At 40.2% G+C, this 27,867-nt stretch overlaps 1 protein-coding gene across 2 annotated transcripts; it reads right to left on the bottom strand.

Annotated features, from left to right (window-relative positions):
• Nucleotides 1-1,444: 1,444 nt before the first annotated feature.
• Nucleotides 1,445-27,622, bottom strand: xkrx (XK related X-linked). Of its 2 annotated transcripts, none has more exons than XM_063060811.1 (4): nucleotides 27,268-27,622; nucleotides 12,108-12,440; nucleotides 4,835-5,094; nucleotides 1,445-3,200 (listed from the first exon to the last, which is right to left on the bottom strand). In XM_063060811.1, the coding sequence occupies exons 2-4, from the start codon at nucleotides 12,419-12,421 to the stop codon at nucleotides 2,491-2,493; spliced, it is 1,284 nt and encodes a 427-aa protein (XP_062916881.1). In that variant the 5' UTR covers nucleotides 12,422-12,440; nucleotides 27,268-27,622; the 3' UTR covers nucleotides 1,445-2,490. The 2 variants fall into 2 exon arrangements, with proteins under 2 accessions (XP_062916881.1, XP_062916880.1); XM_063060810.1 differs by having other exon boundaries at nucleotides 12,108-12,445; nucleotides 27,277-27,620.
• Between the last annotated feature and the right edge of the window lie 245 nt (nucleotides 27,623-27,867).

A 27,867-nucleotide genomic window follows, 5' to 3' on the forward strand; every position in this document is an offset into this window, starting at 1 on the left:
TAAAGGTATTGGTGAGGTATCTCAGGGCTCAGAACTGGTTCCTCAGTTATTCACAATTTATATTAGTTTACATTAAAGAAGTGTATGATACCAATGTTTGCTGATAATATGTTAGGCAGGAAACGGAAGAAGACACCAACTGATAGAAACTAAAAATGTTCTAGGCAAGAAAGGGTAATAATGAAAGACAACATGAGGTTATCCATTTTAGTAACAACACGAATATTCTTTCAAAACCATGAAATCTAGTAAATGGTATGCCGAAGAAAGTGACATGGCCACTCTATAACTGAGTATATGTTTACCCCTCACTGTTCCACCTCTGCTGAAAGATCACAAACCTGAAATGTTTTTCTCTCCACATGTGTGCTAATTGACCATTTGGCTATCCCAAGCATTTGTTTTAATCTCAGATGTACAGTGAAATATTAGGAAGCCAATTTCCAGGCAAGAAATTAATAAGGCAAATAGAAATCTCCGCCTCAACTACCAAGAGGATTGGAGATTGAAAAGAGGGAAATCCATCTTGCTGGAATTGAACGTGACCTGAGTAATATCATTTGCAGAAAGCAGTGTGCAGTTTTGGTCTCCAAATCAATACACTTGCTTTGCTATCAGTGCAGCAAAATTCCATTAAGTATTTTTCCTCAGACAAATAGGTTGTTCCAACAGGGGATGCAGAGTAAGATTGGCTGATGTTCATTGGAGTTTCAAACAAAAAGGAAGGGATTGAGGGATTCAAAATTCCAAAACAGATTGACAGTGTGGATGCTTCCCAAAACTGGAGAATAAAGTACTTGGAGCAGTCTCTCACAAGGACTGAAAAACTTGGAATTCCCTAACTCAAGTGTTGTTTAAGACCGTAAGATATAGGAGCAGAATTAGGCCATTTGGCCCATTGAGTCCATTCCGCCATTTCATCATGGCTGATCCAATTTTCTTCTCGGCCCTAATCTCCTGCCTTCTTCCCATATCCCCTCATGCCCAGACTAATCAAGAATCTATCAACCTCTATCTTAAATATACATAAAGACTTGACCTCCACAGCTGCCTGGGAAAATAATTCCACAGATTCACCACCATGTGGCTAAAAAATTCCTCCACATATCTGTTGTAAAAGGACACCCTGCTATTCTGAGGCTGTGTCCTCTGATCTTAAAGACTCTTGCACCATTGGAAACATGCACATCCACTCTATCATCATTCGTGAGTGTATATCCGTCTTACTGGTGTCAAGATAATCTGATGTTTAACCAATTCTAGAGAGGTTCTGAGAGAATTATTCACTGATATGTGATATCCATAATTGTCATGCAAATATGTTTTTCTTCTGTCATCAATGCAATTAAAAAAGTTGGCACTGACCATTCAATGATGATAGAAGTCAGATTCTTGCAATCAATTTTAAACAGAAAATGACAGCATAATAAAAAAAAGGTTTAAATTTTGTTTTCAACTATTTTTTTAATAATTTAGTAAGGTGATATACACACTGAATAGTTTTGAGCCTAAAGCTTGTGCAAAAGCAAGTGAGAATACAAGTGTTGGATTAATTTCCAAATTTAACACAAATGAGAAGCATTTTTATGGTACAGGAAAAAAATACTGTGTGTTAAGAGGTAGATATCCATCGTATGTAATAAAATTCATTTGGCCTCAACATTCCTGGATTGACTAAAGACTAGTCTACTATGTTTTACTTCGGATTAATCCTCAGAAACCTACCTGAAAATAAATAATGTACTGCAGGATAATTAAACTCTGTTAGGTTAACTCCACCAAGATGGTTCACATAAGGCCTAGTTATTGGATGAGGTGCCTGCAGATCAAATATGCTTATTCAATTACAGTACAGCATGAGAGTATTTTAAAGAACAGCAGATAAAAACTGGCAAAAAGAGACAGAATAAATAAATATAACCTGCATTTACAATAAAAAAATAATTTACTTGCAAACAAATTTTCAAAACAAGTTTGTTTGAACATCAGGAAAAAATCAGTCAATGGCTCTGTAAACACTGCTTCATACAAATGGGCTCAGAGGAAAAGATCATCCCCTTATGTTTTTAACTTAATAACAATGTTTAATTAAACACATATATTCCATATAGTCCAGCCTCCATACTCCCAAATAAATGAAGTTTTGTGCCTTGTTTTTAATATATAAAATACATCTATTGGCTTGGACATTCTTAGACTGATTGAGAGAATAGCTCTCAAAAATTTCCTGGTCTTCTTGGGAAAATGAGAGTTTGAAACATTGTTTTTCTTCTTTGCTTACTGTGCATATTTACGAACATTTGAACAGTTACAGTTTGTACAGAAGCATGCACTTCAAGCGTTAAACTGACCCGTCACTAAGCATTGTGAAAATCACCAGCTTGTTTACAATTCACATATTTCATCTTTTACCAAGAAAAAGCAATAGTGAAAGAAGCAACAATATTGCAAATTTACCACATCTACCTGAAGGCACAATGAAAAATTGAATTATGAATCTGGAAATGCAGGCTCAAAATGAGGTCCCCGCCAACAGGCGCATACAAGGCAATCTGCAACATTATGGGTGAAAAGCTGCCTGCATGGATGACAATATTGATAAAACAGCAGCATGAAGATGATGGCCAAGCTGTAGGAAATGATTAGTTGCACCACCAGCAATGGGGAACAAATGTACTCATACACTTCAGTCTTGAAAATGTACCACAAAACTAGAAGCACTGCATTTTCCATAAACCGCAGAGTATAATAAATAGATAGCCTGACCCAGTTCTGTTTCTTGCTGATTAAATCACGATTGCTGAGCAATAGTTGGACCGCTGACCAACAAAACACATTAATTCCTGCATAGAGTATGGAAACGAGTAACAGAGCTACAGTTGTGCCAAAGCGTTTGTAGTTCCTTTCAATGTTTTCAGGGAAGGGTGAGTGGCCACACCAGAACTCCACCCAAGGAAGAAAGAAAAGGACTAGGAAGTCAAAAGAGAGCACTGCAAAGACCCACTCCTTCAAAGCAGTGCTGAAAAGCACCAACACTATGATCCGTGTAGCAATTTCCAAGGTGCGCCAGAGGATAATGCAAATGTAAGCAATTGGTCTCAGCTGGATCTTGTACTCATCATACTTGATCTGGATGGCGAGGATGTTACACACCAGGGCTCCATAAGTGATTGACACCAATGACAATGCCATCAGAGCAGCTGAACAAACACAAAATTTAGTGGAAACATAAATGTACAACTTAGTTTAACAACAAAAGATCCCAACATACCAACTGATTATTTCCCTCCATAGATGCTGCCTGACTTTCTGAGTTCTTCCAGCATTTTCTGTGCGTTCCTCAAGATTTGCAGCATCTGCAGAAACTCTTGTGTCAACAAAAGATCCGTACTAACTCACCAGACTTCGTCCACCAGGAATGTCCCAAGTTCAAGTTCTGCATTCTAAAAGGTTATCTAATTTCATTTGCTAAGGGGACTCAGAAATATGCCTCCAGTTCCAAATACACCCCAACCCCATCCCCAACATTCTTGTAAATGGAGCAAAGGAAAGAAGAAATGAGGAAAAAGTATAAATGCTCTTGATTTTATCCTTCAGCATCTTTTGGAAAAGTGTATACTGCAGAGATTGCCTAGAGAGTGAATGAGTATTAAGTAAAAATGGGAACAGATTGAGATCCTATCCAGCCATGTTCCAGTGGCTTTTCAATTTCACTCTCCAAACTTGGACTAGGAAGCCAGGCTAAGTACTATGGACACCATGGAATTCCCCTTAAGCTTGGAATCAATACCAGGTGAGAGGGGCAAAATTTTAAAAAAAACATGGAATATGGATGTTGCTGTGCTGTCCATCACAGAATAGTCAGTGATTAAAAGCATACTTCACTGTACTACACAGTCATGGTCTGGAAAGGCATTGAAGAGGGCAAGGTGGTTCCTAGCTGTAAGGCCACCTGAAACACACAAATATTACTTTGGTTCAATAAGCTGCTTCTCTAAGGTTAGGAATGCCATCGTTTGGTAGTGTTTTTCTTTTTTCTGATATTTGTCTTGCAGATCATCTCATGGCCTGAAGGCTTTAAAATCATAATTGTTGCCAACAAGTGTTTGGTCACATACTTATCTATAGTAGATTTTCAAACTGCAAGGTGCATTGTGCAAGAGACCCAGTACTAACCAGAAATAATAAGGTGACGATTAGAAACACTGACTGACTCTTTAAATGGCTCGGAAGCAGTCAATTACTTGCAGCAAGTTAGGAAATTGTATGGGTGTGTGCACAGACACTAAGCAACATGGGAATGGGATTCGTCCAGATTGCCTGCTTTCTGCTGAACGGCATACTAACATTTCGTGTGTAATTCATGTATTATGGACGCTACTCTTGAGACAAGCTGCTGAAAAGCTGTTTTGTAGCTGTGCTCCGGAATGACCACTAGGAGGAAATGCAACATAGGTAATAAAGTTCTCTTTTGAGTTGGGAGATTTTTTCCAAAAGCTCATGTAAAATACACCCCTTTTAGGTCACTGATTTAATTTTCTCAGAGCAATCTCTGCAATATAAACTTAAAATCCTCCGTTATGAAACAAAAGATTTGAGTGAAAGCAAATATTTAAAGGCACACATCATGGTTTCTAGATTATTTTGACAATCTTCACCAAATCTTTAGATGTCAACTACTTCACAGCTCACTGTTCTGGCATTAACATAGAAACCATGATACAAGCTTTTAAATATTTGCTTTCACTGCCATATTCGGCAGACAACATCACATACAGCAAAGTGAAACCACCGACCCGCCCTGAAGCACTATAAAGGGAGGAGGATATATTACCTCGTGTGTGTGGAATGTACTTCTGCATTATGCTGATATAGAGCTGAAGGACAAGCTGGGGTGTGGAACCCAGGAAGGCTTGAATGACAGACGCCCGATGAAAGGCATTGCGATGGATATTCAACTTCCTCGTTGAGTGATCCACTTCTTTTTCAAACTCACTTGACTGGCCGTGGTTGAGTCTTTTTTTCTTGGTAATGCTGACATATGGCTCTTCATGCTTTCCAGACTTCCAGAGTACAACAACGGCTTCTAGACACCTGTCAGAAATTAGTACACAATTTAAAAAATTGCAAATGAATTCAGCTTTTATTAAAATATTGGAATTGAGGCGGGAGATGGCAGGGAAAAGAACATGGAGGCATAATTGTGTGCTTTGAATATAAAAGTGTGAAAATTGTTTCTTCATTATTTTTCCTTCTTGATTCTATGGACTATATTTAACATATTTCATAATAAACTTGCCATTTGATTTAACAGGTTTTCATAGATATTTTATATTTTAACATTTATAATCAATTCTGAATATAATAGTCTTGATGTTTAACAAGGTCTGTTTAAATAGAGGGAGAGACAGAATATGGTTGCATCTATCTTGTACTGGAGAACTAATCATTCCAGTTGGTTGGTGATCCTAGCAGTCCTGTCACAGAACACTGAGGCACAACTTGTGACTTATGGTTTCTCAAATCACAAACAAGAGAAAATCTGCGGATGCTGGAAATCTGAGCAACACACACAAAATGCTGGAGGAACTCAGCAGGTCAGGCAGCATCTACGGAAAAGTACAGTCAACGTTTCAGGCCAAAACCCTTACTGCCTGGTCGGCTGGGTTCCTCCAGCATTGTGTGTGTGTGACTTATGGTTTCTGTCCATTTTAATGTTTGGACCATTTTGTTTTTCAGCAACCTAATAAGTCAATATAGGTCCTCCTTATGAATGTCCGACTTAACTACTGCCTGTACACATGAATAAGCATTTGAGAGTCCAGCAGTGTGGATATGTTAGCAGTTACAAGGTTGCAGGCAACCCCTGCTGTGTGGAACAATGTTTGCAGCTGCATTTCTGACTTGCAAACTGTTCCCTTTGTGACCTTGTCATTCCCCATCATAATCTGGGATGACTTGTACAAACAAAAGCGAAACTCTGAAGATCCTAAGTAATCTAGAGCCTGATGAGATTTGAAACACTAAATACATTCCTTCATGAAACCTGAGTTTCTTTTATTTACCACTTTTATTCTAGTCAGATAACTATTAGATGAAGCAGTAAGGTACTAGTTAATATGCTGACAGTGCACTGCAATATTTATCTATAAAGTTGTTTGGTTCAGATGATTTAATAAATGGATTTTGTAACTAAAAATTTGTTTATAAATCACAGAGTAGTGCATTAATGTTCTGACTGCAATTTTGGGAAAATAAAGTTTCGTAAAAGTTATAATGCAACAACAGTGTTATTATGGCTATAAAGGTAAACTGAAATCCTGCAGATAGCACTTCATTTTTCTTTGAATATCAGTTTAAAGCCATACATCTTATTTACATGTTAATCTTGATTGCAAGTGCAAAGAGACTTATTAAACCTGATATGGATATATGGCCCTCCAAATATATACTGTTGACATTCTGCAGGATACTTCTTCATTTTCTATCTCTATACAGCGTTCCCTAGGATACAAACACCCAACATAAAGGCATGCATGTTGGTCACAGCTGCAATTTCATGCATTATTATTAAATTCAAAAATCCAATGTGCACACATACATTAATTCCAAAGAAAGGCAGAACTAGAATACACATCACTAGAAGACATTGGAGTGTGCCTAATTAGGCAATTGACAATGTCCAATAAAATAAGTTAGGTTTAAGTGGAGCAAACAATGTGTGAGTGGGCCAGCGTTAGAGAGGGGAGTTCAGGCATTGAACCATAGAGGCTTCAGCAAAGAGTGGCAGAGGGCAGTAGGTAGGTTTTTCTATTTTAATTTTCTCTTCTCTCATATTACATTGTTAGAGCAGTGGGGATGCTTCTCTTACGGGATGTGGGAAGGCAGGGAGACGTTCAGTGTCCCTAACAACTATACCTGCAAGAAGTGCATCCAGCAGCAGCTTCTTACAGACTGTGTTAAGGAATTTGAGCTGGAGCTGGATGAACTCCAGATCATTCAGAAGGCTGAGGGGTTGATCAACATGACATACGGCTAAGTTGTTATACCCAAGATGCAGGGCACAGGAAAATGGGTGCCCTGTGAGGAGGGGAGTGGGGATAGACAGCCAGTGCAGAGTACTATGTGACCAGGTATACCACTTTGGATACTGTTTGGGGGAGTGATCGAATAGAGGGAAGCCAAAGCGGTTAGGTCTCTAGCACTGAGTCTTGCTCTCTGGTTCAGAAGGGAAGGGGTGAGAAGAGGATAACTGTAGTGATAAGGGATTTAATGATTAGTGGAACAGATCAGAGGTTCTGTGGACGGGAACAAGATTTGCAGATCATATTTTACCTTCTGGGCCAAGTTCAGGGACATCTCAGATTGGGTTCACATCATTCTTATGTGGGAGGGTAAGAAGCCAAGGTTGTAATCCACATTTATACCAATGGCATGTCTAGGAAGGGTGACGAGGTCCTGCAAAGTGTGTTTAGGGGATTAGGAGTTGGGTTAAAATACAAGACCTCCAGGGTTGTGATCTCAGGATTGCCGCCCTTGCCATGTACTAGTGAGGCTAGAACTTGGAAGCTAATATAGTTTTACATGTGGCTAGGAGATGGTACAGGAGAGAGGGCTTTGGATTTTTGGATCATAGGGCTCTCTTTAAGGGAAGTTGAGATTTCTACAAAAGGGATGGTTTGCACCTGAACTGGAGGGGAACTAATACCCTTGCAGGAAGATTTGCTGGTGCTGCACAGGGGGGTTAAAATGAGAGTTGCAGAGGTACGGGAATTAGAGTGCCAGAGCAGATCATGGAGTGGTTGTGGGAAATATGTTGTTAAGTCTACATTAAAAGTCAGCAGTTGACAGGTTGAGCATGGTGGGACTAATGTTCTGAGTTGTGTATATTTCAATGCAAGGAGTATTGTAGGAAAGGTGGATGAGCTTAGGGCATGTGGAATTGTGACACTGTAGCCATTAGTGAGCCTTGGTTGAAAGAGAGACAGGACTGGCAGCTCAATATTCCAGGGTTTTGTTGTTTTAGATGTGATAGAGTGGGAGGGTTTAAAGGGGGAGGGGTGGTATTACTAGTCTGAGAAAATGTCACCGCAGTGCTCAGACAGAACAGGCTGGAGAGCTCCTCTAGTGAGGCGTTATGAGTAGAACAGAGGCATAAGAAAAGGATGACCATGTTAATGGGATTATATAATAGACAACCCAACAGTCCATGGGTTTAGAGGAGCAAATTTGTAGAGAGATTGCAGACTGTTGCAAGAAACATAAGTTTGTGATTGTAGGTGATTCTATTAGTTTTCTATTAGTTGATTGAGCTCCCTATTCTGTAAAAGGGCTGGATGCGATAGAGTTTGTCAAATATGTTCAGGGAAGTTTCCTTAATCAATACATAAAGGACCCAACTAGAGGGGATGTGATACTAGATTGCCTATTAGGGAATGAGACAGGGCAGATGGCAGAAGTTTGTGTAGGGGACCATTTTGCATCCAGTGACCATAATGCCATTTGCTTCAAGATAATTAAAGAGAAGGATAGGTCTGGTCCTCAGTTTGAGATTCTAATTTGAAGAAAGGCTAAATTTGATGGTATCAGAAAGGGTCTGACAAGTGTAAACTGGAACAGGCTGTTTTCAGGCAAAGGTCTGCTTGGTTAAGTGGAAGGCCTTCAAAAGTGAAATTTTGAGAGTACAGAGTTTGCATGTTCTTGTCAGAATAAAAGGCAGGTTTAGGGAACTTTGGTTTTTGAGAGATATTGAGCCCCTGGTTAAGAAGAAGCAGGTACAAGGTAGATATATTCAGGATGGAACAAATGAGGTACTTCGGGAATACAAGAAATGCAAGAGAACACTTACAAATGAAATCGGGGTGGGTGGGCGGGTGCTACAAGAAGGTATGAGGTTGCTCTAGGAGAAAAAGTGAAGGAGAATCCCAAAGGAATTGTACAGATATATTAAGGGCAAAAAATTTGAAAGAGACAAAATTGGTCCTCTTTAAGATCAGAGTGATCATCTATGCGTGGAGCCAAAAAAGATGGGGGACATCTTAAAATTGATTTATATATATATATATATATATATATATATATTCGGGAGATGGACACAGAGTCTGTAGAAATAAGGCAAAACAGCAGTGAGATCATTAACTGTACACAGACTGCAGGGGAGGTGGTGTTTGCTGTCTTGAGGCAAGTTAGGGTGGGTAAATCCCCAGGGCCTGACAAGGTATTCCCTCGAACCTTATGGGGGCTATGCAGAAATTGCAGGCCCGCTAGCAGAGATATTTAAAAAGTCCTTAGCACCATATGAGATGCTGGAGGATTGGAGAACAGCTAATCTTGCTTTATTGTTTAAGAAAGGCTCCAAAGATGGGCTGGGAAATGATAGGCCGGTGAGTCTGACATCGGTTTTTGGAAGTATTCTAAGGGATTGAATATATGTATTTGGATAGAAGGATATTTAGCATAGCTTTGCACATGGTAGGTCATCTCTGACCAATCTTACAAAGAATTTCAAGCATGTTACCAGGAAAGTTGATGAAGGGAAGACAGTCGATGTTGCGTACATGGACTTTAACAAGGCCTTTGACAAGGTCCCACATGGGAGGTTGTTCAGGAAGGTTCAGTCACTTAGCATTCAGGATGTGGTCATAAACTGGATTTTACATTGGCTTTGCGGTAGAGTGGCAGCGGATGGTTGCTGCTCTGACTGTAGGCCTGTGACCAGTGGTGTGCCACAGGGATTGTTGTTTGTCATCTGTATCAACAATCTGGATGGTAATATAGAAAAAAGGATCAGCAAATTTGCAGATGACACCAAGAATAGGGGCGTAGTAAATAGTGAGAAAGGCTTTCAAAGATTGCAGCAGGATCTGGACAAACTGTAAAAGTGGGCTGAGAGATCACAGATGACAGAACAAGTGTGCAGCATTACACTTTGAGAGGACAAACCAGGGTAGGACTTAGACAATGAGCAGAAGGGCACTGAGGAGTGCAGTAGAACAGGGGAATCTGGGAATACAGAATCATAATTCCTTGAAAGTGATATCACAGGTAGATAGGGTTGTAAAGAAAGCTTTTGGCACATTGGCCTTCATAAATCAAATTATTGAGTACAGGAGATGGGATGTTATGTTGATGTTGTATAAGATGCAGGTGAAACCTAATTTGGAGTATTGTATGCAGTTCTAGTCACCTATATACAGGAAAGATATCAATAAGATTGAAAGAGTGGAGAGAAAATTTACAAGGATGTTGCCAGGACTTGAGGAGCTGAGTAATAGGGAAAGGTTGAAAAGGTTTTGGGTTTTATTCTCTCGAACATAGGAGAATGAAGGGTGATTTGCTAGAGGTATACAAAATTATGAAGGGCATAAACAAGGTAATTGCAAGCAGGCTTTTTCCACTGAAGTTGGGTGAAACCAGAACTAGAGATAATGGGTTAAGGGTGAAAGGTGAACTGTTTAAAGGGAACTTCTTCACTCTGAGGCTAGTGACAGTGTGGAACAAGCTGCCAGTGAAATGGTGGATTCAGGTTTGATTTCAACACAAGAGAAATCTGAATAAGTATATAGATGGAAGGGGTATGTTTGGCTGTTATCTGGATGCAGGTGATGGGACTAGGCAGATTAATAGCTCAGCATGGACTAGATGGGCTGAAGGGTCTGTTTCTGAGCTGTGGTGTTCTGTGACTCTGAATCTTCCTCTCTCCACTTTGTCTGTCCGATGTACCTTAAGTGCCATTCATTACAATACTGTGGAAGAATGGATACTGTACTGAGTGATTTTTGTGTATGTTCAATTTTTGACAAGATGAACTTATGGACATCTGTATAAAATGGAGCCTGTTCATTAACAATGGAATGGCTAGTACTTGCTTATTTGACTTGGAAAGACCAGCTCTGAATTCCATTCATTGTTTATAATTTAGTTTAGATCTGAAGACTTGCAACCTTTACTCCCCTGCTTTCTGAAATGGCTTAATGGAGCAGGCTAGTGTCCTACCCATCAAGATAAATGGTGCAAGATTACCACTGGGGATGAGTCTGCAGAAAGAATGGACTTTAGTATATAGCACAATAAAAATAACGAGATAAAGCGTATAAATCTATTGCTTTTTATTTTCATGTTGTTTCCATGACTCATTTGTTTCTTTCTGTTTCATTTGCTTTACCAATTGATGGATTGATTGTCAACTTTGAATTGTGAATAATACAGCTTTTCTAATTATCTTTAATAGGGATGAGATTTCTAATAGCTGGAGGTAGGGAAAGGTATTATGGTTTACAGGACTATTTCCCTTTATTACAATTTCCAATGGGAATTATTTTAACATCCTGAATTCAAATGGTACAGTAATAAAAATTAAATTTTAAATTAACAGATTAATACCAGATCAAATAACAATTTTAAGTCAGACCTATTTCTGCATTAGATTGTTGCATTAGAATATTGTGATCCTAAAAAGAATTTAAAACTTATAATAAGTATGTAAAAATGGTTCAGTTCTAACTGTTAGAAACAAACAGATTTAGAAAGAAACTGTACCATTAAGGTTTGAATTAGGTTAAAACAAAACGATTGGATTTTCCAACAAAATTAAAATTTGGCTCACCACACTGCTATGCTGTGAAGACATAATACTAATTCCATTCCACCACCTGTCCTTGTACCAATTTCTTTCACCCAGAACAAAACAAAGTATTAATTTGACTTAATTTACTCTTGGATGACATAAAAATGTGTGGTGCAGCAGATAAAACAATATAAGGACTACAAGTGTGACCCTCAATGGCAAACCACTGACTTCCTGTATGGCTGGTGTGGGAAATGAAATCTTACACTAACTTTGTAGGATATATCCTTCCCGATGTTGAGTCTGGATGTACAGTATTTTGAAACAAATCATGGAAAGAGCTTGGCACTGTAATTAACTGTGTTGCATTTAAACTGATTTTGTTGACCATGTAATCCTGAATGGAGGATATATGTCACCCTTTTCATTAAGCTTTACTTCATCAGACACACATAAAATGGACGTGGTATTACTAACAAACTATGTACCTTATATCTAATCTACATTGCCTATGAATATTTGACAGCAACAACCATTTAACCTGATGATGTGTCCCATCTGCAGCAGATGAAGCAGTAGTACGAATGGTCTCCTTGTACCCAGTTCCCGATGGATTAAGATGAATGTAAACTGAACCAGCACAGACGGCACCAACATGAAGGTGATTGTCAGTCCCAACCAATATGAATCACCCCAGCGGCTGTACGAGGCACAAAGTACACCAGCAGCTACGGTTTCAGCAACGAACAAGACCGTGGAGATGATGATACTGGCTGGCATCTTCGCCCGGTGCAAAACAAGTGTTGCTGGTGTCCGCATAGCTTCTGTTCCATTATGGTCACTTATCATCTCCATTCCAAATTCTGGCTGCAAGCTCACCTAGAAACAAAAATGTGCTACATTAGACACAAATTTAAAATGACAGTCGATGAACAAAGAGATACTCAATACTATACAGTGTTTCAGAATGTTCTGTAGTGCAAAACCATTTGATCAACATAATCAGAGTTCTGAAATCTTCCATTTTTCTCACCTCTTCAATTTATTTTGCTAGTGCTGGGAGGGATGAAAAGAGATGTACACATTCATGGATATCAACAAAGCAATCTCTCACCAAATAAATAAACTTAACCCTTTCAAGGCAAGGCATTATTCTATCTGTGCTGCATCCCCTCCAGTTATTTAAGATCTAAAAAAGTGGGACCAAATTGCACCAATGATTAGGCCTGACTATATTTCATAGGCAACTATTAAAGGGCTTTTTTTCTTGAAGTACATGTTAGACTAATGTCATCACCTAATAATGGAATTCATCTCAAAAGGCCCTTACCCACCCATCCTCTTATCTACCAATTTTATTAAGGTTCAGCATAATTTATTCTTTTTGTAGTCTTTTCCTTCAGTAAGTCCAAGAACAAAGCATTAAAAAGTCTTCTTATTTACAGTACATGCCACCACCAGAAATTACCTACACACCCACAATATTTTGTTCCTGAACGCCCTTTAAAATTGCTCCATTTACTTCATATTTTCCCCCTTCATCCTTCCCATTAAAATAAATCATCTTGTGTTTCTCTGCATTAAACTTAATTTGTCTATTTCACCAGCATATTCTCTCTGAAAGTTTATTAGTTTTCTTCTGCATACTCTTATTTTAAATCTTCTGGAAACTTTGGAATTAGACTTCATGAAGCCTCATGCAGGCCTGTAAACAAATATTGAAAAGAAATAATCTTTGCATCAGTCTCCAGAGAACATTTGTATCCAGTCTGAAAGTTGGTTAGTCAGTTTTAATACACCCTACCACACTCTGCCCTTAATCCCATGGGTTTAAATTTTCACAAACAGTTAATTATACTTTTCCAAGTAGCTTTTAAAAACTATTATGTTCTACATAATTAGATTTCAATGAAAAACTAACACTCACAAGCAAAATGCAGACATCCCACCTCTACCGGAAGGTCCGGGAGTCTCCCGCAAATTAATAGTGGCTACCTGATGCCTGCAAATTATATACAATGGGCCGGAAATTGATTTTTTTTTTTGAGAGCGAACGTGAGAGAGTGCGCGAGAGAGCGAGCGTGTGAGCAAGAAAGCAAGCGCGAGAGAGCCAGAAAGCAAACGCGATTGAGAGCGACGAGTGAGAGCAAGAGTGAGAGAGTTCCAAACAAAAGTCAGAGTGGCAGAGTGTTCCAAAAAAAGAAAAGATAAAACGTACGTCACCCCAGACTACACTAAAGTGTACCCCTGCGTAATAGGGGTCAAAAATAATGACACTATTGCTCGCTGCACTGTTTGCGACAGTGACTTTTCTATTGCCCATGGGGGGTTCAGACTGTAAAAGACGTGTTGAGGTGAGTTTAACAGGTGTCATTCGTTCATTAGCATAGCTAACGTTATTTAAACTGGCTGGCTGGCTGCTAAAGAGCTACTCTATTGCAAACATCCCACCTCTCCCGGAAGTCTCCCGCAAATTGATGATGCTACCTCCCTGAAATGAGTTTTTGCAGGGTGGGATGTCTGAAAATGTAAAAGGGGGTGAAAAATATTGGTAACTTGCAGCATGTTACAGATTCATAATTTTTCCTCCAGGACCTATGTACAATTGTACTAAAATATTCCCCCCTGGGATCAATAAAGTATGACTATGACTATGACTATATGGAGGAGTTTTGACATGCAACGTGGCATCCAACGGTTCTAGAATTTTAACTCGCAGATACCTGAACAGGCCCTAGCCCACATAAAGAGAAATCAAAGATGGATTCTATTCTTCAACAAACTTCCAAAATAGCTTTCTCCAGCTGCTATTATTCCACCAACCATTTTCAGACTAACACTCTTCTGATTACAGTCTCTAAAATGCAGATTCAATTTCCCATCTGACCACTGATTTGTTGACTGAAGTGTGAACCCAACTTCATATAGTTCCTTTCATCACCCTTTTCCTGGAATCATCAAAGATTTTTAGATTCATAGTTATGCTACCCACTACCTATTCTCACACACTCTCTCCGCTCCCCATTCCTTCTTGAGAGTATTCTATGTATGCTGTACTTAGCCTGGTCAGCCACTCTATCATGCACCCTTCAATTATTATAAATTTTTTCATCACTGGTCATCATTGGAAGTCAAGTATCAGATGCTCTTCTTTTCGGGAATATGTTTATTCTGCACACAAAACATGTCCTCTTTGAAGGTCTGCCTCTTTTTACTTATTATTGTGTCTATTATGTTTTGTTGCTTCAAAACATTAAACTAATTCAAGGCAGGTGCAGGGAGTCCGAGAATATAGGCGTACTTCAAGTCTACTTTTAAGCGAGGTGCGCACATACGTATCACATGGTAGCACGATGATGTATGCAGTGTATTTTAATAATTATTATTATTTTAATATTTAAATGAACAAGAATGCTTAATTAAACTATATATATATACACACACACAAATTACTTAAATATTATTGAACTATCAAATACACAATTCCCCTCGCTGCTTAGCAATAAAATCCAACTCTACACAATGCATCTCAATTACATACACAGTAAACTCTACAAAACAACTACTATATACAGCCATCCACAGCATAGTAAATTGTAAATTGTCCCATTCAAGCTTAAAGATTTAATCACTGTAGAGGACTTCTTACTCTTGTGGGATAATGTCATCCCTGACAAGGGAATCACATTGCCTAGCATGTGAGACTTGTGGCTCAGGTTCTGGCCTCCTCTGTAATGGTTGGAGGAGCTGACTCAGTCTGCAGGAAGTGGTTCTGATAGCCGTAGCCATCTTCCTTCATTTATTTTGTGAAACTTGTTCTTGGGAAGCTGCATTTACTTCATTGGAGTATTCCCTTATTAATCCTATTGCTCCCTTTACAGTCTAACCTCTCCTTTTGGCTTCCTCATCCACAACAACATCTGCCAAAGCTGTTTTCAGAACTCCATTGACTCCTTTCTTTTTGGCCTTCCATTCATGCAGCTGGGCTTTGGTCTTTGCATTTACTCCTACAAGTAGCTTTTTGTCTCCCATCTGAAGTTCATGCAATAATTTTAATGCACGCAGAGTAGAGTCTGGTTCTTTATACTCACAAATGCCGAATGCTTGCAGCTTTCCTGAAGCTTCCTGAATGCTCTTCCAGCTTAAAACCAAGCCACATTTCACAAGTAACTGTTGATTAACACATCAGATGCTTCCTCGGATATGTTGCCTATGAAAATTGTTGTTGTCGGACCACTGCTTTCGTCATTTTCACACATGGCATCTCTTTGGTCCAATATGCTTTCCAACCGGAGGCACAGAGGTTGGCCCCAACACCTGTGTGTCATCTGTTAGGCACCGGTTCATGGTGTTTGGCATGGAGACAGCTTTGACATCATCCAGTACCTTCCTTAATTCGCTTTCAAGAGGCTTCATCGGAGGGGATGTGACATGCAAATAGTGAGTGGATCTCCAATCAGAAAACACAGAACAGAGAACATAGAATAGTACAGCACAGTACAGGCCCTTCGGCCCACAATGTTGTGCCGACCCTCAAGTTGTAGTTGTCTCAGCCACTCACACCCCCACAATATTTTTACCACACACACACTCAATTTGGCTTTTTGATCGTTGTATTTCATTGTTACAAATGTCACTCCCACAGGAGTTATTTTTACTCCAGTATAAGTTTTTAATGGAATATCTGCAGGCTTCATATCTTTGAAATGCCATTCAAACTCACTTTATGGAACGACTGAAACAGCTGAACCAATGTCCAATTCCACTTTTATTAATATGCCGTTCACTTCTGCCGTAAGCCATATTGCATTTGTACAGTTGATAAGATGTTAACTTACTTTAATACCACAGTTCTTCCATCACTCTGCAGCTTGGCTGAAAACTGGCTCCTCCATCTGAACAATTTGGCAGCATATACAGTAGTATATATGCTGAAGATTGTGTGTACCGTAAGCTGCCAAATTATTCAGCTACATTATTTACTTTATATAAAAGCCTCATAATTAACCTGAGCCTTCTGATTTGCAACTTCATGCACAATTCTGTATACTTACATACATATCATACATACATCCATCATGTGAAGATAGTTTTAATAGATTTGATTATGTAGATAAGCTTTTTAAAATAATTATTTTTGCCTTCAGAAATAATTTTACCTGTGGAATTCATTGCCACAGACGGTTGTGGAGGCCAAGTCATTGGGTATATTTAAAGCAGAGGTTGACAGGTTCTTGACTAGTAAGGGCATCAAAGGTTAAGGGAAAAAGGCTGGGGCTGAGAGGATATTAAATATGATAGAACAGCAAAGCAGATTCAATGGGCTGAATAGCCTAATTCTGCTCCCATGTCTTATGGTCCTATGTTATTGAAAGGGTTGTGCCCATGATGGATCTGACTAGTCTACAACCTTCTGCAGCCTCTTTCGATCTTGCATATTGGAGCCTCCATAACAAGTAGTGATGGAGCCAGACAGAATGCTCTCTCCCGTACATATGTGGAAATTTGTTTTGGTAACATACCAAATCTCCTCAAAGCCCTACTTAATTATAGGTAATGTTGTGCCGTCTTCATGACTGCATCAATGCGTTGGACCCATGATAGATCCTCCTAGGTGCTGATACCCATGAACTAGAAGCTGCACATCCTTCCCACCAGTGACCCCTCAATGAGGACTTGTTTGTATTCTGTCCATCTCCCATTCATGAAGTCCATAATCAATTTCTTGATCTTGGTGACCTTGTGTGCAAGGTTGTTGTTGTGACACCAGTCATCCAGCCGATCTATCTTGCTCTTTACACCGCAAGCAAGTATTTACATGCAATGTCTAAACTATGATCTCTTCAGTTAGCACTTCCATATTTCTCACACATTGTAGTAAATTATAAACTGTTTAGCTTTTAACAGATTCTATCAACCCAATTCCAATTAGAGTTCAGAAGCACGCATGTTGAAATAAATAACAGCCAAAGGAAACAATTACCACAAATGAACAAATTATACCACGTGCTTGTTTAGCTGTGACTTGCTGTCCTCTAAAACTCTTCAGCTAATTCACAGGTTCCTAGCAACAACTGTGTCAATGTTATTTCTAATATGGGCATCGATGCCAGCTAACTTTTAATCAACTTTGATTCTGCCTGATTTTGAAGGGGATGGCTACAACACCTAAATCAAAATTATTTCCCTTTTAAAGCATTTCTGCCACCACCACTGAATGTAGATGTTGATAATGTGGTATTCCCATGCCCAACATTTATGTCTCTACGTTCCAAATTTGGACACTACAAGCTGCCCTGTAGCAAAATACATATGTTCAGTAATGATGAATTATCTTAATAGTAAAGCATCGTAGTCAAAATACATAGTAAATTAAAAACAAGAGAAAATCTGCAGATGCTAGAAATCCAAGCAACACACACAAAATGCTGGAAGAATTTAGCAGGCCAGGCAGCATCTGTGGAAAGGAGTAAACAGTCAACATTTCGGGCCAAGTCTATTAAAATGATTATAGCTGGAAAAGTGAAACGTAAAGACCCATTTTAAATTTACATTAAACAGCTCTCGTTGTCAATGTTTGCAACTTTTGAAAGAATTTGCACAGGAAGTGGATTTTCTCCCCTGGTTACTTATCTTGCTTAAGTGCTGATGTCTGTTTGTGGAATATAAATGAATTTCTCTGCCCTTGTAAAATTGCAATCATCACATCACTCTCCATTAAAAACATAAACCACCCTTAGCTATCTAAACTGCTATACCTCCCAAATTTTTTCCACAACTCCACATTTAGAATCTGTCCATTCATCCCCACCGCAGCACCGAAATCTGAAATCATTCTCTAATCAAAAATTACGTTACATTTTGTGACAAGTCTTCATTATACCATTTCCCTCGTCTCTAAAACCTTTCCACCTTCTGCTAATCTCTTCATTTCCAATTTGGCTGGTGCATGCATAGTGGTCTGAAGGGCTATTTTCTTGCCGTATCTCTATACATGATTTCACAACCCACCTTAAAAATTAACACTTTGACTGAAAGATTCTTTAGTGTGGTTTGCTTACACTTCTGTGTGGCATTTTCTAATGCTTTTTTAATATGAAAAAGATACCACCTAAATGCAGAGAAAATAAACCTTATAGCAAAGGAAGAGATGAAATTTCCCCGATAATGTCTCTACTGCCCTTTGGGAATGTTACACAAATTGTCAGATTGCTCTGTTTTACTGTTCCCCTTTCAATTAAATGCTCACTTGTGAAAACTAATGAACCTGTTTCCGCCACACTTTACAGTAATAGATTGTAAAATCTCCACACCGATTTGCAACCATCTAATGCAATTCTCCTGATTGCAAAAACAATCCCATGATGCCAGATAAAGGGTACGTTCTGCGATATCAAAGCAGCATTCAACATTGTTGCCGAGCAACAGTATTAAAGTAATACACCCACTGGCTTAAACACCCACCCCTTTTGCCCTTAACATACACTAACTGCAGGATGCATTATTTACAGGACATACTGTGTTTCATCAGCTGTATTTCACAAATTTCCCCATCTAAACTGTTCAGTATAAAAGTCAGGAAATCATGTTGCAGCTGTGTAAAACTTTGATGAGGCCACATTTGGTGTACTGTGTGCAATTCTGGTCGCCGCTTTACGGAAATGATCTGGAAGCATTGAAGAGGCGCACCTTTGAGAGCATCCTGACTGGCTGTATCACCGCCTGGTACAGGAGCTGCACCAACCTTGATGGCTGGGCACTGCAGAGAGCAGTACAGACATGAACTTGAACTTCCCTCAGCTGAGGACATTTACAGCAGCAGGTGCAGACAGAAGGCCTGGAAGATCATCGGGGACTCCAGTCACCCCAAACATTAACTGTTTCAGCTGCTTCCGTCTGGCAAACGCTACCACAGCATTAAAGCCAGACCACCAGGCTTCTTTCTACATTTATGAATTCACATGTCTGTACATTGTGACAGAGTCAAAACACAAATTTTTTTTACTCTCTCACATTATGGGATGGATGTAAGATTTAAATAAATTCAAAAGAGATTTACCAGGATGCGTGGATTAGACAGCATAAGCAATAAGGAGAAGTTGGACAAATCTGGATTGTTTTCTCTGGAGCAGAGGCTCAGGGTGACCTGATAAAAGTACTGTATACAAGATTATGAGGGACATAGATAAGGTACTCAAGTCTTTTTCCCTGGTAGAAATATCAAATACCAAAAGCTACAGTTTCAAGATGAGAGGAGAAATGTTTAGTGGAGATTTACAAGGCACTAAAACACGAAGTGAACAGGCTGCCAAAGAGCGGTGGAGGCAGATACAATCGCAACATTTAGACAGGCACGTGAACACACAGAGAATGGAGAGATATAAACCATGTGCAGACAGAAATACAGTTTAGATTAGCATTATGGTGAGCAGAAATACATGCACTGAGGGGCGTGTCCCCATGCTGTTCTGCTCTATATCCTGCTTAATTAAGTAAATATCAACAGCAAGCCAAACAAAGTGTTACAAGTGCCCAAAAGTCAAAGGATTATCTTAAAGATGAACATTTTTGAGGAGGATTTCTTGAGTTCATGAGGCTACAACATATAATTAGACAGGTGGGACCAAGGCAGCAGAGAGAATGCACAAGAATATCAGTGTAACACAGAGTTCATGTAAGGCCTGGTGGTGGTCACAGTGATAACTATCACAGTTTTGTGTGATGTATATGATTTTCGAAATAACATTGAACAGACAGTCTGCGTGATAAATTAGATAGAACGTTTGCCTATCTGGCGTGCCCAACAGCTTCTTGTTTATCCAGGGTTGGAATGAAACAAGGACTATACTCAACAATTAACATTTATTCAGTTAAAATAATACAATCATGTTTCGTAGAGAGAAATGTTTTTTTCTCAAATAAATCAATGTAATACTGTAGGCCATAACTTTTTTTAAAAAACTGTCCTGCCTGCTTACTTTCATACCAATGGTAAAATGAAACAGGGTTGTTCAGCTCCAGGTAAAAAGTTGATGATGCATTGAAAAGTGGTGCTTAGAACTGGACTCATGAATATAGTTTTTTATCGTGCGTGAACAAAGTAAATTACAGGTGTTGGGGAAAAAATACAAGACTTTCAGTTAGTACCAGCTGAAAATGTTCGTTAAAAAGCTGGGTGCTTTATTGACACTCCAGCCTCTTTTAAACAAAGTCAAATTACAGTTAATTCTTTTCATATATAGAGCTTTACAAGACCCTATAAGTCTGACCTACCATCAATCCAGGTGTAAGCTCAAATTCATGTGGTGAGAATGATATGAGTGCTTTATGGACTGAAGGGCCTGTTTCTATGCTGTATCACTTCGTGACTATAACATCACATGACTAACTATTCACATTCCAGAACTAACTAAGCATCCATCTAGCCATGCTCTGGAATATTAACATCTGCCAGAGAAAGTATGCTCAGCTATATTCTGTACATGACTAATCCAAACTAGGCACTTACTCTCCTGTTGGCACACTCAGCATAATCAACCAACTGTTGCTAAGGTCATCAAGTAATGTTCAGTAACTGACTTTGCCCAGACAGATTAAATAATTTTAAGTTTGCATCATGGTCCGCATAGACATGGCAGGCTGAAGGGCCATTTCTCGAGCTATACTGATCTATGTTCTCCTTCCGTCACATCCACCTGGTTCCAGACTTCAATCCAAAACAGACAAAAGAAATAAAGTGAGACTGATTGCCTATAAAATCACTTCACCAAGTCTGGAAGCAAGGAGCATTGGTAAAGTTGAGTTCAAGAAGAATCATTTGAGGAAAAAAGAAACATTCCACTGGCTATAACATTATATAGTTGGCAGGGACCTTAACTTTGTCTTTTCCATTTCCATCTAGCTGCTCTCATATCCTCACCAGAGAGAACAAGATTAAGGATTAACTTGTCATCAAAGTTCACCCCTCCGCCTCCACATTCAGCAGGTGATCCCCTACAATTTCCACTACTTTCAAATGGATTCCACAACCAAACAGGAGGAATTGCAAAAGGACAGTTCCTTCTGAGACCCCTGATACACAATCCCATTTCTATCCACCCCTTCTTACCTCTCTTTCTCTTGCAACCACATCTGATACATCTCCTCCTTTCTCACCTTTTCCCTTCCATTCATCCCAGGAACGTTGTAATTCAGGAAGCCATGTTACAGCTGTAGTTGGAGTACTATGTGAAGTTCTCAACACCCCATTGTGGGGGAGATGTAGAGGCTTTGGGGAGTCTGCAGATGAAGTTAACAGTATTTTACCCGGGTTGGAGACTGTTGGCCACAAACAAAGGTCGGACAAACTTAGACTGTTTTTCCTTGAAGCATCAGAGGTGGGGGGGGGGTCACAAGTGTACATTGTATTGAGTTGTAAGGGGAATAGACAGGGCTGATGGTTAGTATCCCACAAATATCACAGAGTGTAGAGCATGAGCTTGGGATGAAAGTGGAACAATAACAAGTATTTTTTTTTACTTGGAAGGCGGTTAATGTCTAGGGTGCATGGCTGAGTGGCAACATTTAAGAAGCTTTTTCAACAGGTAGGGAACAGAGGGATATGTGTAGACATGTAAGTTTAAGTTAAGCGTAGTGAGGTTAAATTAGCATAGTGGTTAATGCAGATTTTGTGGGCAAAGAAGTGGCAGATGGAATACAGTGTTGGGAAATGTATCATTATGTAGGGTGGGAGGAGAAGATGGTGGCGCGACGCAGCTCGCAGCAGCCACTCCGGTGGTGATGTCTGTTATTTGTCAAGTAGGGTGCCGTGCACAATCCTGATTTGATGGAGACAGATGTGAGAGCACGGAGGAACATTGGTGAAACTTCTGAAATGCCTGTTTCGCTGCTGCTGCTACTGTGTGATCCAGAATCTCTGGAGGGGAAGGCCCCGAGTCCTCGGCTTTGCTTGTTGCTCGGCGGCCGGGGCAGGGTCAAAGCGCTCAGCAGAGGATGGTGCTCGGTGCTCGGTGTCGGAGGGCTGGTCGGAGGCTCGAAGCTTTCGGACGGACTCAGAGTCCGCTGCGGTCGGGTGCTTCCAATGGTGCTGCATCGGCAAGTTTGCGGCGCTTGGGAGGTTCATGGCAGGGAGAGTTTCTCCCTTCTACGTTCTGCGTGAGATGATGGAGCTATCGGGACTTTGAGACTTTTTTTTACCGTGGCCATGGTCTGCTCTTTATCAAATTACGGTAACTATATGTTATAATTACTGTTGTAACTATATGTTATAATTATGCGGTTTTGTCAGTTTTAGTCTTGGGTTGTCCTGTGTTTCTGTGATATCATTCTGGAGAACATTGTATCATTTTTTAATGCTTGCATTTCTAAATGACAATAAACGAGGACTGAGTGTCCTCATAATCTAATCTAATAATCTAATGTACTTCGGTAGAAGAAATAAAAGGGTAAACTATTTACTAAATGAAGAGAAAATTCAAAAATCTGAGGTGCAAAGGGACTTGGAAGATCTTGTGCAGGATTCCCAAAAGGTTAATGTGCAGGTTGAGTCTGTGGTGAGGAAGGCAAATGCGATATTAGCATTCATTTCAAGAGGACTGGAACATAAAAGCAAGGGTGTAATGTTGAGGCTCTATAAAGCAATGGTGAGGCCTCACTAGGAGTATTGCGAGCAGTTTTGGGTCCCTTATCTTAGAAAGGATGTGTTGACAGTGGAGAGAGTTCAGAGGTTCACAAAAATGATTCCATGATTGAATGGCTTGTCATAAGAAGAGTGTTTAATGGCTCTGGGCCTGTATTCACTAGAATTCAGAAGAATGAGGGATGACTTAATTGAAACCTGTTGAATGGTGAAAGGCCTTTAGATAGAGTGGATATGGAAAGAATGTTTCCTCTGGTGGGAGATTCTAGGTCCAGAGGACACAGCCTCAGAGTAGAGCGGGTCCTTTTTGAACAGAGATAAGGAGGAATTTCTTTAGCCAGAGACAGGTGAATCTGTGGAATTTGGAGGCCAAGCCTTTACGTATAATTAAGGCAGAAGTTGACAGATTCTTGATTGGTCAGGACATGATGAAATAGCAGAGCAGACTTGATGGGCCAAATGACCTAATTCTGCTCCTATATCTAAAGGTCTTATAGACAAAGGGCCTGTTCCTACTCTAACATTACAGAAGATGGTTGAAGTTGTTCTTAGTTAATCATATCAACTCCATGACATGAATACAGGAGGTCCTCACAGCAGTGTCCTTGACCAAAACTACTACTGCTTTTTCAGCAATAACCTCCCTACCACAAGCCCAGGCATGAGAATGGTCACAACTGATTGCACAATATTCTCAGAGTAATGAGGCAATTTATGTTGGTATGTAGCAAACCAATGGCACCACAATTATAAACAAAAATTATGATAAGCCAAATATTAGGATAGATGACTGAGGGGTTGGTCAAAAAAAGGCAAGTTTACAGGAGTACCTTAAAGCAAAAAAATGAGATGAGGAGGTGGGAAAATATTGAGAAGAAATTCAAAATTCAAACATTTCTAAGTAAATTTATTATCAAAGTACATAAACATCACCACATATGAACCAGAAGATTCATTTTCTTGTGGGCATACTCAGTAAATCCAAGAGCCATAATAAAATCAATAAAAGACTGCACCCAACAGGACAAACAACCAATGTGCAAAAGACAACAAACTGTACAAATACAAATAAAAAAAGAAATCATAATAAACAAATAAGCAAAAAAATCGAGAAAATGAGATAAAGAGATCTTGAAAGTGAGTCCATGGATTCAGTGATGGGGCGAAGTGAAGTTATCTCCTCTGGTTCAAGAACCTGATGGTTGAGGGGAAATAACAGTTCCTGAACCTGGTGGTGTGAGTCCAGAGGATCCTGTACCTTCTTCCTGGTGGCAGCAGTGAGAAGATAGCATGACCTGGATGGTGGGGATCTCTGATGATGGAGGCTGCTTTTCCGCAACAGCAATCCATGTAGATGTACTCAATGGTAGGGAGGGCTTTACACATGATGGACCGTCTATATCTATTACTTTGTGTAGGATTTTCTGTTCAAGGGCATTAGTGTTTCCATACCAGGCCATGATGCGACCAGCCCACCACACATCTATTGAAGTTTGTCAAAGTTTTAGATGACGCGCCGAATCTTCGCAAACTTCTAAGAAAGTAGAGGCGCTGTTGTGTTTTCTTTGTAACTGCACTTACATGCTGGGCCCAGAAAAGGTCCTTTGATCAATTGGCTGGAGTGCTCAAGAATATACTTAACCAATTTCCCCTGGGATCAATAAAGTATGACTATGACTATGACTATTTAACCTTTCACTTTGGCAATCCTGAGATAGCAGGCTTCAATTACACCAGTGCGTAAGAAGAATGTAGTAACCTGCTTCAATGACTACCATCTGGTAGCACTTCCGTCCACGATGATGAAATATTTTGAGAGGCTGCTGATGAAACATGTCAACTCCTGCCTGCGTATGTTGTGGCATCACTCAATCTCCCTCCTATATGCTGATTCGCCACCAGCTTTGATTTGGCCAAAGACAGTGATGCTGTCAGCAACCTTAAGTATGGCATTAGACCTGTGCTTAGCCTCACAGTCATAGGTCTAAGTAGAGCAAGGGGCTAAGCAATCAACTTTGTGGTACATCTGTGCTGATGGAGATTGTGGAGGAGTGTAAACTAACTGGGGTATTTTGGCTAAGGTCTTGAAGTTAATGATTAGCTTTCAGGGGATGATAGTACTGAATGTCAAGCTGTAGTCAATAAAGAGAATCCTGCTGTATGCCCCTTTGCTGTCCAGATGTTCCAGGGTTGAGTGAAGAGCCAATGAAATGGCATCTTCTGTGGACCTATTGTGCCAGCAGGCAAATTAGAGTGGAGCAAGTCTTCTCAGGCAAAAGTTGTTACGTTTCATCACCAACCTCTCAAAACATTTCATCATACTGGATACAAGTGCTACTGGATGATAGTCACCGACGCAGGTTACTACGTTCCTCTTATGCACGGGTATAATTGAAGTCTGCTTGAAGCAGGCGGATATCCCATGACTGCCAAAGCAAGAGGTTAAAGACACTGGTGAACATTTTAGTCAGTTGATCAGCACAGGTCTTTAGTACTTGGCCAGTTACCCTTTCTGGGCCAGGTGCTTTCCACGGGTTCACCCTCCTCAAGGCCACTCTCACCTCAGCCTCAGAGACTGAAATCATCAGGGACAATGGGAGTTCATGATGGTTCCTCTATGTTTTGATGGTCAAAGTGAGCATGGAAGGTTTTGAAATCATCTGGAAGCAAAGCCCTGTTGTCACCTATGTCACTTGGTTTCACTTTGTAAGAGATAATTTCAATCAAGCCCTGCGACAACTGTCCAACATCCTTCACTGGTTGGAGTTTAGTTCAGAATTGCCACTTCACCCTTGAGATGGCTTATCAGAGATCATGCCTGGACCTGTTGTACCTTACTTGGTCACCAGACCTGAATGCAACTGATCTGGCCCTCAGCAGATTGTAGATCTCATGATTCATCAACGGCTTCTGGTTGGGGAAGGTGCTGAATTGGAATTGAGTGCCTGTTTGCTAAAAGGGCAAAGCCACCAATAATTAATTTCATGTGCAATGTCCAAATTTGACGGAGCATAGATACTTTGGGAATAATGGCCTTCAATGGAACTAAAGAGATACGGAGAGGTGAAACCATTAAGGAACCCAAAAACAAGAATTAGCATTAAGTGCAATACATGCAAAGTCCTGAAGCATATAGGCAGGTCAGGCAGCATCTATGGATGGGAATAAACAATCGAGACCCTTCATCGGGGCCAAAACATCGAATGGTTATTCCCATCCACAGATGCTGCCTGACCTGCCGAGCTCCTCCAGGACATTGTGTGTATTGCCCTAGATTCCAGCATCCACAGTACCTCTTGTGTCTATGAACTACCCCCAAGTACCCATTTTATTCTCGCCACATTCTGAATAACACCATCCAGGTTTCACCACCAGAGATAATTTGCAGTGTTCAAAAATGAATTACTGTAAACTGAACGCGTTGTTTAAATCAGAAGCTGTTTGCTCTAAGTTAGCGCGCACATCCTATGATATGCGCAATGCTCGGGCGGAAGTCAGACGCCATTCGGGACGGTGTTTGACTTCTTGAATGTTGTACAAAGTTCCTCGCACAAAGTCCCAGCCTTGATCACATTTCAAGTTCGTACAATGACAACGGCAGCTGGATTATGAACATGGTTGTCAGATCAACAGACAGTGAATACACTCAATGCTGACGTAAAAAAGTTGTCAAACTCGAACCAAATTTAGTCACCAACTTTTACCTGCATTCCAACACCACAAATTGTCAATAAAGAAAACTACCTACAATTCTCACTTTGTTCTGGAAGTTTATAATTGTCGTGTTTCCTAAAAGTGCCACCGTGACGGCACTTTTAGAAAGTCGTGCATTTGTTTGCAACCTCTCGAGTTTGTGAACGGAGGTAATTCACGTATGATCCTTTCAGGGATCGCTAGCAAACGTGCGATCGGGCATCCGCGGCCAGGATACCAAACAACACGGATTTGAAGGTGCTTTATAAACATAGGTGGCACGAGCTACCTCCCTGTTGACAAAACACATTTCTGCCTTTCTCTCTCATTAAAAGCACAACTTTATCATGCTGTTCTGGAGAAAGAACACCTCACCTACCCGCAGCGGCGAGGAGCAACTGCCATCAGCGCACCACAATCTCCTCAAACGTCCTCCTTCCCTTCGGGTACGGATCAGGGATTCTGCAACGAAGGGCAAACAGCCCCAAGTTTTACCTGAGAAAAAGAGTAGACTCCCTGCGAAGCTATTTTTGCTTCTGGGTCTGAGTAGCAAATTTTGTTAAACTCCGCCTCTTTAACCAGTAAAGTTCAGTGCCGGAAAGAACGCCATCAAGCTTTCCTTCGTCGAACCTGCAGTGCTGCGTCAAGACTTAGTACTTAGCTCACACTCTCCTATTTCAGCTGGTTGGCTGTAGGCCAATATTTTATTTGCTTCGCCTCAGCAGACTCGACATTTAACACCAGCCATTTTAGACCATTGTGACCACAGGTCTCGTGGCCAGCAACTGGCAGATGCGATTCAAGTTTTGTACTGTATTAGAATACACGAGTCCGTGGTCCTTTTCATCAGCACCCCTTGAACTGAGGTTTTGACATGAGGTTTTCCTGGCAGTTTAAAGCAATAGGGTAGTATCGAGTTGTAGGCAATTATAACACTTCCAAGATTATCTACTGTCTACTGCATATGGTA

The sequence above is a fragment of the Mobula hypostoma genome, chromosome 10 (assembly GCF_963921235.1).
Source record: "Mobula hypostoma chromosome 10, sMobHyp1.1, whole genome shotgun sequence".
NCBI classification, from domain to species: Eukaryota; Metazoa; Chordata; class Chondrichthyes; order Myliobatiformes; family Myliobatidae; genus Mobula; species Mobula hypostoma.